The 12,748-nt window shown below is 36.6% G+C and overlaps 1 protein-coding gene and 1 non-coding gene across 2 annotated transcripts; one reads left to right on the plus strand and one right to left on the minus strand.

The window, feature by feature from the left end:
- The first annotated feature begins 4,213 nt into the window (after nt 1–4,213).
- LOC100805172 (uncharacterized) lies at nt 4,214–7,195 on the plus strand. Its single transcript, XM_003535082.5, has 2 exons — nt 4,214–5,294; nt 6,053–7,195. The coding sequence occupies exons 1-2, from the start codon at nt 4,216–4,218 to the stop codon at nt 6,930–6,932; spliced, it is 1,959 nt and encodes a 652-aa protein (XP_003535130.2). The 5' UTR covers nt 4,214–4,215; the 3' UTR covers nt 6,933–7,195.
- Nucleotides 7,196–10,686: 3,491 nt separating this feature from the next.
- On the minus strand, nt 10,687–10,793 carry LOC112998007 (small nucleolar RNA R71). Its single transcript, XR_003263054.1, has one exon. It is a non-coding gene; the product is annotated as a small nucleolar RNA R71 (small nucleolar RNA).
- Between the last annotated feature and the right edge of the window lie 1,955 nt (nt 10,794–12,748).

Genomic DNA, 12,748 nt, shown 5'->3' on the forward strand with positions numbered 1-12,748 from the left:
CGGCAGTAGGGACTACCAGCAACAATATGTTATCAAAGAGAAAAACTCTAGATGAGGGTTCATTGTTATCAAGCAAGTCGGAGACCCAGCATGACCACAGATTCACCTCCACTCCTTATGCTCCCATGGACCCGGGTATAGAGCCCCTTTTCAACTCACCGTGTGTACAAATAGTGTTGGTGTTTGTGTGCACCAAATGAATAAATATCTATCTCATGCATACATTTCAAAAACACACTAAAAGCATCAAAGAGTTATATACTAGAACGTAAGAGAAATAAAAGGGAACCGACGAAAGAGGAAGTCATGATATTGCACGAGATTAGAAGGCCTAACTCTCTAAAAATAGTCCCCAGTGGAGTCGCCAACTGTCGCAACCTACCCTTCGGCGGGAGGAAAATGCACGGAGTCGCCACCAACGTTTATTCGAGGAAAACGTCGGAAAAATCAGAAAGGTGTGGTCTACGAACTTTAATCGTGAAAGGTTCAGGAGTTATTTTTACGCATAGGGAAGGTATTAGCACCTCACGCATTCGTCACAAGGGACGACAACCTTTAATCAAGTGTGCAAATATGACTTCAGAATGTTTTATTTTCCCTTTTTTTATGTCTTTTTGTGTTTATACGCTTTTTATGTTTTTTGTATTTTCTTATCTTTTTGTGGTCAACAAGGGTGTTTCCCTCGCTCCTACGTATCCTCAATTGCGATGAGGAAATCAGACCTACCTAGTTCTTTTAGAACTAAAAGTTGGTTAAGTTGTTTTTATCTTTTTTCGCAAGATATATTTTAACCGAACAAAAGGTCATTTAAGGCGTTGGACCATTAAACGATCTTTTGATTTTGAAAGGAGAGAAACGTTAAGGCGTTGGACCATTAACGATCTCTTGGTTTTTGAAAGTAGAGAAACGTTAAGGCGTTGGACCATTAACGATCTCTTGGGGTGGTCGACAAAAGCGGAGTTTTTGCTCCTACGTATCCTCAATTGCAATGAGGAAATCATACCTATGTAGTTCTTGCAAAAGCGGTAAAGTTATGTGTTGATTTTATGCTTTTGAACGGTCCATGTTAACTGATAAAAGCAAAGAGGACCATTTAAGGCGTTGGACCTTAAAATGGTTTTGAGTGACTTTTGCGGACGAAGCTTGATTTGTGAGTTGATTTTAGCCTTAGTTTCACTTTGGTTATTAGTCAATTCATTCAAGGAAACTTCCAAAAAATCGTCTGATTGATTTTTTTGATTATTTTATTCAAAGATATTTTGATTATTTTATTATTATTTTTCAAGATATTTTGATTATTTTATTATTATTTTGCAAGATATTTTAATTATTTTATTATTATTTTGCTTTTATTTTGTTTAACCGTGGTTACAGTGTGAACGATAGGTTAGATTTTGTTTTAACAGTGATTCAACGAGATTACAACACAAATGATCGGTTGAAATTCATTTTATCATTTATTAGATGAGAAAACGGTTTAAATAAACGGTAAAAAGTTCGTTAAAGCAAAAGAAAAGAAAACTGAAAGTAAGCGAAAATAAAGTGAAAGTACACAAAACAAGTACGGACCACTAAGGGTGCATAGAATGAATTGAAAGATTCAATTTTGGGAACTTACAGGTTGAAGACTGAAGAACGACAAAGAATGAACGAAGAACGATGAAGAATTTTCCCAGAATCGCTTACAGAAACGTCTCGGAAGCGTTACGGAAGCACTTCGACTCGATTTTTCTTCACGAAAATGTGTTTGTTTGCCCAAAATAGCCGAAATGCATAGCTTAGGGGTCATGAATATTTTTGAAACAGTCCCCCTCCCCTATTTATAGGGAAAATGAGAGGTGCTTGCCGCCTAGAGGCTTCTTGAGGAAGATTTCTAAGCGCACCCCAATTACTAAGTTCACCCCCTTTTCGTACTTTACGGAAAAGTTACGAAAGTGTTTCGGATTTGATTTTCATCTTTTTTTCTCTTCCCTTTCACCAATGTTAAGTGAAATATGCTTACCCAAAGTTTTCGGAAATTTTACGGAAGCATTACGGAAGACACGGAAGCCCCAGAAACCATTTTTCAACAACGTGAAGGAGCTTGCCGCCCAGTTGCTTCCTCCTTAAGCAACCCAATTTCCAAAATGGCCTAGATTCGAATTGCTATTTACACCCCCATCTTGATAAGTTCACCCCCCATTTTTGTGTTTTTGGTCGTTTTCTTTCCAAAATCTCATGAAACTTTACGGATTCCATCGTGATGAGTGTTAAGCCTTCCGAAGCAATCAAAAATGATCCTCAAATGAAATTAGAGTTTAAGAGTTTATTTACACACACCCCACTTTGCTAAATACGCTCTCGTTTCGTGTTTTTGACCTGTTTCTTCTCGAAACATCTCGGAACTTTACGTATTCCACAACGATGGGTGTTAAACATTTTGGGGTGGTCAAGCGGAAGTCGCATGCCAAAAAACAATGGTCCCCGAACGAAATTAGGGTATGACAGACATCATGGTCTTCTTCATTCTCCTTGTGATCTCTTTCATTCTCCTATTGGTTCGTGGTTCTTCCTTGTTGTGGTTCTTCTTCTTCCTCATGGTTGCGTTTCTTCTTCTTCCTCGTGGTTGTGGTTCTTCTTCTTCCTCTTGCGGTTCTTCTTTCTCTTGCAGTTCTTCTTCTTCCTCCACTTCTCGCGCGACTGTGGTTTTTCTTCTTTCCTTCTTCTTTCTCCACTTCCTACGCCGCTATGGTCCTTCTTCTTCCTCTCCAACAAAAAAAATGATATTTTTCTAGAAAAACCTCATACAGATTATCAATCTGTATGTCAATCCGTATGGATCATACAGATTGCTAATTCATATGGTTCATACGGATTCGTATAAACCATATGGATTGGCAATCCATATGACCCATATGGATTGCTAATCCGTATGAGTTTTTTTTTGTTGAATAATTTTTTTTTCAATTTTTCTTCTTCTAAAGTTGTTTTTTTTTTTATTTTTGATTTGTCAATTATTATTTAAATTGTTTTGTAGTGTAATGTTAGTGAAATTTTATAATTTTTTTATTTATATGTTAATTATTGATTTTATTTATAAAAAATATATTGGTTATTACTAAGATTAGATTAGATTGTTAAAATTAAGATTAGATTGGTGAAACAATTAATTTTCAATATTGTGATATTATATTTGTCTATCTTTAAAAAAAATCGAAACAAATATTTAAAAGATATTAAATTTTTTACTTATGAAAAATATTGAAATCATAATTAAAAATAATTTAATTTTGTTAGGTACAAAAAATATTTAAACAAAAATTTTTAATAATTAAAATTTGTTATAAAAATATTGAAACATAATCTTTAATTGTATAATAAATTTGTTAGTTATAAAAATTACGAAACCAAAATTTAAAATTTAAAATATGATAAGATAGTTAGTTTAATATAATGATTGAAATCAAATTTAAAAATATATTTGATTTGGTAGTTATAAAAAATATTGAAACTAAAATTTAAAATTTAAAATATGATAAGATTGTTAGTTTAAGATAATGATTGAAATAAAATTTAAAAATATATTTAATTTCGTAGTTATAAGAAATATGAAAACCAAAATTTAAAATATTATTAGATTATTAGTTTAAGATAATGATTAAAATTAAATGTAAAAGTATATTTGATTTGGTAGTTATAAAAAATATTGAAACTAAAATTTAAAATATGATAAGTAGTTATAAAAAATATTGAAATCAAAATTTAAGATTTAATATTTATTTATTAATCCGTGTGTTTTAATTTTTTAAAAATTATATTTTAGAAATTTTTTATTCATTTAATTTATTTACAAAATTTAATAATTAAAAAAAATTTGATATTTAATTGAATGATGTATTTAAATGTTTATTATAATGATTAAAAATTAAATAAATATAATATTTAATTAAATGATGTATTTAAATTTTTTATAGCAATTGATAATTAAATAAATTTGATAGATATTTTTTTACATATATAAATACTTATTAAACCTATGATTTTTATTTATAATTTATATATGTAAATAAATTAATTATTTGATAAAAAATAATCATCATAAAATTTATTATATAAATTTCCATCTACATTAGATATATATTAAAAATTTTAATATTATATAAAATAATACTATTTATCTATAATTAATTTAAATGTTTTATTAATAATTTGGGAGACACTCTATTCTTGTTCCATATGCCCAATAAAAAGGATACCGATGGGTATCATGGGTGTCCAAAAAATTCCTTCCCAGTTAGTATTAACTTCAACCGCCTGTATATTAAAGCCCACTCTTGCAGCAAGGAACCACAACCAAACCTTGTCCCCATGGAGGCGCAGCCCACTCCTCCACCTGACCCGGTGGATTCCTCCCCACACTCCTGGGACGAGCCCTGTCCTCCTCTGAGCTCCGCCAAACTCCGGCTGATGTGCAGCTACGGCGGCCACATCGTGCCCCGCCCCCACGACAAGTCACTCTGCTACGTCGGCGGCGACACCCGAATCGTCGTCGTCCCCCGCCACGTCACTCTCTCGGAGCTCTCCACGCGCCTCTCGAAGTCGTTCCTCCACGCGCGCCCCTTCGTGCTTAAGTACCAGCTCCCCAGCGAGGACCTCGACTCCCTCGTCTCCGTCACCACTGACGAAGACCTCGAGAACATGATCGATGAGTACGATCACCGCTCCGGAAACAATAACAATAATAAACCTTCTTCACGAATTCGCCTCTTTCTTTTTCCGTCCCAGCCCGACTCGGTCCACGGGCCCGCGGGCTTGGGCTCTGTCAAGTCCGAGGAGTGGCTCAGTGGGTCCCTTGACGGAGGCTTATCTGAGTCCGCCTCCGTCAATTGCATCCTCGGACTCGACGACGAGGTTGCTTCTGCTTCTGCTGCAGCGAACAGCAATGGTAACAGTGGGAAAGTTTTCAAGGATGTGGTGTCGGATTCGCCTATGCTTGAGAGCAATTCGTCTTTCGGTTCTGGTTCCTCTGTGCCGCCGAATTTGCCGCCGATAAAGGTTCACGTGGAGATTGAGGAACAGTTTGCTCAGTTGGGGGTGGGACAGAAGCAACAAGAAGATGAAGGTTTTGTTGCGCCGGTGCCGGTGATGGAATTTTCCACGAACCGCCTTGTCTCCGATGACGAGAGATCCGATCATGGGGTCCCTCTTGGGCATAGAAAATCGCCAACCCCGCCGCTACAGCCTCAGCCTCACCAATTTCAACAGAAATCACCTCATGGTGTTGTTGATTTGCCTTCCCCTGATTCACTTTCAAGGTACTTTCAAGTTCTCTCAATGTGGTTTAGCAACTAACAGATTGTTTATTTCCATTAAATTAATTTGTATGTACCAATAACAACAAAGGTTTGCGCCCAAGTGGCAGCGGGCTGTACTCTTTAAACAAGTGGTCTAAGGATTGACTTCTGGTTGGTCCTTGGGTAAGGAATAAATCGTGTTGGAAGGGGAATACCCACCTTATATGTGTTCAAGGTTACCAAAAAAAATTAATTTGTATGTTTTGGGTCCTTTAAGGTAAGTAAAGATAAAGCAAGTAATCTTAGTTGTTGAAGTTCATATTATCAATGTTCCAACACATCCACTATTTATTAGTATTATGTATGTGCACTTATTATTAACAACTGAGATTTGATGCTTTTCCTTCTAGGGTCAGTCTAGTCGTGGGGGAATTTGGTTAGTTTGGATAGGATCACAAGTTCGAACCTTAGTACGAGCTAGATTCGATTGTATGATATCTGGTTTGATGGACCTATAAGTAAAATCAGTCATTGTTATTCTCATTAACGATAGATATTTCAGCACATCTATTTGCTATGTATGTGCATATAATATCGACAGTTGATTTCTTATCAGAAAGTGTTTATTTTATCCTCTAATGTGAGCTACTCCAGAGGAATTACATTTGTTTGTATAAGATGTTTGATGTTTGATTTTATTTCCCATTTATTAGTTTTAGTTGGCTTTTTCTGGAATTATGCACTTCAATGATTGATTTACAATGTATGGTATTCTGCAGTGATAGTAGTCTTTCAAATGCAATGTTGCGCCCGAAACCAGCCATTTATCAAGACCAAGTTCAAATTCAATATGGAAGTTCTCAGGTTCCTAGCAATGCCTCGGTTGATCCAAAGCTTAATGTGACTGATCAACAAGGTTGGATTCAGATGCAGCAGCATGTGCAGGAAGCTGGATATGTTTTGCAGCCACAATTTGATCAACTGCCACTGCCGCAGCAGCATCAGACTCAGCCGCCGCAGCAGCAGCATCAACCACAGCAGTATATCCACAACACACATTTAATTCACCATACCCTTTCAGGGTCTGTGCCAATCCCCGCCTCATACTATCCTGTATGTCAGCAACAACTCCATACCCAACATCTCCATCACCTTGATCAACAATACCCGGTTTACTATGTGCAGGCAAGACAGGCCCAACCATACAACTTGTCAGTGCAGCTGGCTAATGCAGCTGAATCTGCCACAACTATGCCTTCTAGCCAGTCCCAAAATCAACCAAGTTCTGCTGCTTACAACTCAACAAGAAATCCTAATTTTGAAATGGCAGCAGGTGCATGTAGAACCGCACCTGCCACCCCTCAATTGGTTCAAGTTTCTTCTAGTAAGCATCAACAGCAATATGTTGCTCACTCTCAAATTTATCATCGCCATCCTCAATCAATGCCTCCTAAGTCTGCAGTACCTGCAAATTATGCTTACAACTATGCAGATCCTGCACTTGCTCAAGTGTTTTATAGTCAACCTTTGGCACCCTTCATGCCTTCACACTACCAGACCATGACAGCTGCTTCTGTAATGCGGACGGAAGTTTCTGCTAAGCTTCCCTCCGACAGCATGAAGAAGCCGCAGCAGGTGACAACCTCGCAGCCATTGTGAAAAAAGAAAAGGAAAAAGATACAATTTTGAAGAAATGTGCTTGGTTTTTCCTATAATTTTTCTATCGTAGCTCCTATCTTCTTGGTGGTACTGGTACCAGTTTGTGCCGTGTATTTCTGACAGATAATAAAGAAACTGTGATAATCTTCATACACTCTTTTCTTACTTTAATGTCATAATTTATAGTAAAGTGGTCCTGGGGTCGGTTATACTGTAAAAATTCAAGTCTCATTATTGTGAATTTCAAACATTTATTGCTGAAATGGTTGTCATGTATATTGTAGCTGGCATTTTCGTGGCGTGTGATTCATGTTTCTTTTAGAAAACGATCTTAATAAAAACTTTTCATATTGACAACTGCATTAGGTGTGGCCATTTGGAGTCTTTGACTAAACTTGTATTTGGTCGCATTTATGACCTCAACAATGAAGGATCACAAGGTTGCACTTTTTATTCATTTTATTTGTTTTGCCGGGTAACAGTATTTTGCTGCTAATTGACGTGGTTTCGTTGCGGTAGTAGTGTATTATAATCTGCTTCACGGGATGCACAATATTATTGAAAAGCACAAAAGGGACGCAGCTTTTTTTTTTTTTTTTTTAATGTACCATAGGTGTATTAAAGACAATCAAACAGTTTATGGTGCATGTGAGAGTTATAACAAAACGTTGGTTGCTACTTAAAAGTGAGTTTAGTTGTACGGCCATTGTAAATTTAGTGCCAAGATGAGTGAGGATCTCATTAGTTATGCCATTGTAAATTATCTTCCTACCAAATTGCCACGACCTTCCTAAAAGAATATGTCTTGGCTCCATGGGAACTATATCACAATTAACTTCATCCTTATATGTCCTAATGGAGAAAGGTACCTTCACTTGTTGGTTAACTATCATTTCCCCTTGCTCATTGAGCCATTGAAGTTTATAAGGTTTTGGGTGGGGAATGATAGTGAGGTTCTACTTGGAAACTAATCTTGTGCTACAACAATTTCAACAATATCCACTATCCACAATGAGAGAACAAGTTTTATCTAAAATTTTGCATCTTGTATGAAAGATGTTCTCTCTTTGGGATTGAGATAGATCACAAGATTGACCTCCAAGGAGCCTTCTAACCATTAAGAGGTCACCTTTTTCATGGGGGTAGACTTTCTCACTAGACTCTTCACCCCTTACTTCATCTTCACTTCAACTAGAGGAAGGGCAAGAAGTAGTCTCCTCTTGACTACTGATGTGTCATTATTTTCTCCTATTTCTTAACCCTTTTTGCACCATTTTAATTATTGATTAGTCTTAATTGTCAAATTAATTATGCAATTTTATCATTTAGGCCTATTGGATTAATTTTGTGTTTTTAATTTAATTTCAGGAGAATTATAAGCAATTGGGCTTGAATCCAGAATTGGGCTTAGACTTGAAGAGAGCAGACAATTTTATCAAATCTTATCTTATCTAGATCAAATATTATTTCATCTAGATCTTATCTTATCTTATTTAGATTTTATTTCATCTAGATTTTATTTTATCTTATCTTATCTTGTCTAGATTTTATTTTATTTATGGGCTTGAACTTAAAACAGATTTGTAAGCTTTGGGGTTGAAAACTATATAATAGCACCAAGGTTCTAGTTCAGGCTCTCCTCTTCTCTCCTCTCCTCTCTCATGTTTTTCGTTTTTAGTTTTAGGCTTTTCTTCTTTTAGACACTTTTTCGTTTTGCAATTCCAGTTTTTACTTTTCGTTTCAGTAATAAAATTTCGTTCTTTAATCTATAATTTTGTTCTCTATTGATTAATGGAAGGCTAAGTCTCCAGTGTTATTTTCTCTTGAGGATCAAGCACAGTTCTCTTTGAGGTTCTATTATTACTATTAAATTCTGTTCAATTTTTCCTCTTCACTAATTACTCTGAATTTGTTGCTATTAATTCATGCATGCTTAGTGCTTGATTAATTGTCTCTGCGCTTAATTTACGTTCATGCTTAATGATCGTTTATGATTAATTGGTGTATGTGTTGCTTAATCACATAATGAATGCCTTATGTTAAATTTCGCTTAGTAATTTAATTTAGGGTTGGATTAAGTGGTTGAACTGATAAAGGATAAACTCTCGTAACCTAGGATAAGAGACTTGCTTGTGAATCAAGGGGAAACAACGTGTTTTAATTATGATATTTTATAATTCACATCTATTCGTTGTTTAATTTACAAAAGCAAACAACCCCCGCCCCCAATTCGTTACTATTTTCCTACTATCTATTATGAACAATTGATTTATCATTGCTCGTTGGGAAACGACCTAGGATCACTTCCTAGTTACTGCATTTTAATGTTTATTTGATTCGGGTACGGCCTCGATCAAATTTGGCGCCATTGCCGAGGAGCAGTGTCCAAAGGTTCATAATAGCTAGTGATTCGTGTTTTATGTTTAGTTGTTTTATGCTTTCGTGTGTTGTGTTAGTGTTGTCTAGTGTCTTGTTATTTTGTTTAGTGTGGTGTTTTGTTTTAGTTTTTCTGTTCAGCGTTTCCCCTGTTTTAGTTTTTGTATTTTGCTGTAAATAGTATTTTGCGATGGATTTGGCGACCACTTTTGTTGATCTGGAAAACAAAGTAGTAGTGCAAATCCCTTAGCGACTGAATTAGTGACTACTGTTGACAATTTAATTGGCTATTTTTGTTTTGATAGTTAGGGTTATTAATTTTGGCTGAATTTTGGTGTGATAGGTTCTTTTGATCCATATTTTGTGGGAAAAATAGTTGGAGCCCTTAGTTTGGTCAGATTTGAAAGTTCCAAAAAAGTAGTGAATTTGATTTTTGTCAAAACTTCAAACGGCCATAACTTTTGCTCTGGGTATCAGAATGACTATTATTATATATGTATTTGGGGTAGAAAAAAATTTCCCATATCATGGCAGCCCGCCAAAGGCTGGCTGAAGTCTCTAGCTAGCCAAAATTGCCTGTTTACTAGTTTTTTTTTCTTTCAAGTTTTATTGTTTTATTTTTCTAAACTCTCCTTAGGTAGTTTCCATAGTAAGACTTTGAATTTTTGCTTGAAAATTTGTGCCATCTTTTCATGATTTTAGGGTGTTGCTCACAAAATTTCAAGTCATTTGGATACCATTTGAGGGTAGCTGTAGTTCAAACCTACGTTGTTACTTGCATAAGAAGGCAACTAGTTGTGCATGCTGAATATAGTGTTTGACTAGAGGAAACCCATCTGAATTACAACCCTTTGATCCTGAGATAGATAGGACATTTCATAGATTAGTTAGGCATCATTTTGTACCTTTTGAGCATCCTGAGCATTCTGTTATTGGTGAGTCTGAGCATTCTGTAGTTGGTTATAGTTTTGAACATTCTGATTTTGAACATTCTGAGAACATGGCACAACCTCCACCCCGTGAGAGGACTCTAAGGGAAATGGTTGCACCTGATTTCACCTACGAAAGCTTGTGCATCCAATACCCTGATGAAGATGTCCCATATGTTCTTAAAACTGGACTGATCGATTTGCTTCCAAAGTTTCATGGCCTTGCAGGTGAAGACCTGCACAAACATTTGAAAGAATTCCATATTGTCTGCTCCACCATGAAACCCCCAGATGTCCAGGAGGATCACATATTTCTGAAGGCCTTTCCTCATTCTTTAGAGGGAGTGGCAAAGGACTGGCTATATTACCTTGCTCCAAGCTCTATCACGAGCTGGGATGACCTCAAGAGAGTATTCTTAGAAAAAATTTTCCCTGCTTCCAGGACCACGACCATCAGAAAAGATATTTTAGGAATTAGGCAACTCAGTGGAGAGAGCTTATATGAATACTGGGAGAGATTTAAGAAACTATGTGCCAGTTGCCCTCACCACCAGATTTCTGAGCAGCTTCTTCTCCAATATTTTTTATGAAGGACTCAGTAACATGGAGACAAGTATGATTGATGCTGCCAGTGGTGGAGCCCTTAGAGACATGAACCATGCTGAAGCTAGAAATTTAATTGAGAAGATGGCTTCCAACTCCCAACAGTTTAGTACCAAAAATGATGCTATTGTCATTAGAGGAGTGCATGAAGTAGCCACGAATTCATCTTCATCAGTTGAAACTAAGAAGCTTGAGGGTAAACTAGATGCCTTGGTTAACCTGGTAACCCAGCTGGCCTTGAATCAGAAGTCTGTACCTGTCGCAAGACTCTGTGGTTTATGCTCCTCTGCCAACCACCACACAGACCTTTGCCCTTCTATGCAACAATCTGAAGCAATTGAATAGCCTGAAGCTTATGCTGCAAACATCTACAATAGACCTCCTCAACCTCAGCAGCAAAATCAGCCACAACAGAACAATTATGACCTCTCCAGCAACAGGTACAATCCCGGGTGGAGGAATCATCCCAACCTTAGATGGTCGAATCCTTCACAACAGCAACAACAACAACAACAACAACAACCTTATTTTCAGAATGTTGCTGGCCCAAGCAGACCATACATTCCTCCACCAATCCAACAACAACAACAGCAACAGCCCCAGAAATAGCAAACAGTTGAGGTTCCTCTGCAACCTTCCCTTGAAGAACTTGTGAGGCAAATGACTATGCAGAACATGCAGTTTCAACAAGAAACCAGAGCCTCCATTCAGAGCTTAACCAATCAGATGGGACAATTGGCTACGCAGTTAAATCAACAACAGTCCCAGAATTTTGACAGATTACCTTCTTAATCTATCCAAAATCCCAAAAATATGAGTGTCATTGCATTGAGGTCGGGAAAGCAGTGTCAAGAACCTCAACCAGCAACATCTTCCTCATCCGCAAATGAACCTGCCCAACCTCAGTCTACTCCAGAAAAAGATGATGACAAAAATTTAAAGAGTAAGTTACCTAACAATTTCTATGCAGGTGAATCTTCCACTGGTAATTCTGATTTACAGAAGCAGCATATCCCTCTTCCATTCACTCCAAGAGCAATTTCAAACAAAAAATGGAAGAGGCAGAGAAGGAGATCTTGGAAACATTTAGATAAGTAGAGGTAAGCATACCTCTGCTGGATGCAATAAAGCAAATCCCAAGATATGCTAAATTCTTGAAGGAGCTGTGCACTAATAAGCGGAAGCTTAAAGGAAGTGAAAGAATTAGTATGGGCAGAAATGTCTCTGCATTGATTGGTAAATCTGTTCCCCAAATCCCTAAAAAATGTAAAGATCCAGGTACATTCAACATACCTTGTATTATAGGGAACAATAAGTTTGACAATGCCATGCTAGATTTAGGAGCTTCTGTTAGTGTGATGCCTCTGTCTATTTTTAATTCTCTATCTCTTGGTCCCTTGCAGTCAAATGATGTGGTAATTCATTTAGCTAATAGAAGTGTTGCCTATCCTGTTGGTTTCATAGAGGATGTCTTAGTTAGAGTTGGTGAACTGATTTTCCCTGTTGATTTTTATATTTTGAATATGGAGGAGGGATTTTCTAAAGGATCAGTTCCCATCATTCTAGGCAAACCTTTTGTGAAAACTGCTAGAACTAAGATAGATGTTTATGCAGGCACACTATCTATGGAGTTTGGTGATATAACTGTTCATTTTAATATTCTTGATGCTATGAAACACCCATCTGAAGATCTTTCTGTATTTCGTGTTGAAATAATTGACCATATTGTTGATGAATACATGACTGATCTTCATTCTAATCTGCATGTCTGTCACTCTTCATGCATTGAATCTGAATTTCTACTTGATCATATGTCTGAATTTGATGCTGAGAGTGAATCTGAAATTTATATTGATTACATGTCTGGTGATGTTTTACCTCTTGAGATTGATTTTCTAGAGTCAGATA

This window comes from Glycine max, chromosome 9, assembly GCF_000004515.6.
Source record: "Glycine max cultivar Williams 82 chromosome 9, Glycine_max_v4.0, whole genome shotgun sequence".
Classification (NCBI taxonomy): domain Eukaryota; kingdom Viridiplantae; phylum Streptophyta; class Magnoliopsida; order Fabales; family Fabaceae; genus Glycine; species Glycine max.

What these genes read in the sequence shown, in the direction of transcription:
- LOC100805172 (XM_003535082.5), top strand. Translation starts at nt 4,216, where the DNA reads ATGCCCAATAAAAAGGATACCGATGGGTATCATGGGTGTCCAAAAAAT. An exon ending in TCCCCTGATTCACTTTCAAG is followed by an intron (nt 5,295 to 6,052) that starts GTACTTTCAAGT and finishes GGTATTCTGCAG; the next exon opens with TGATAGTAGTCTTTCAAATG.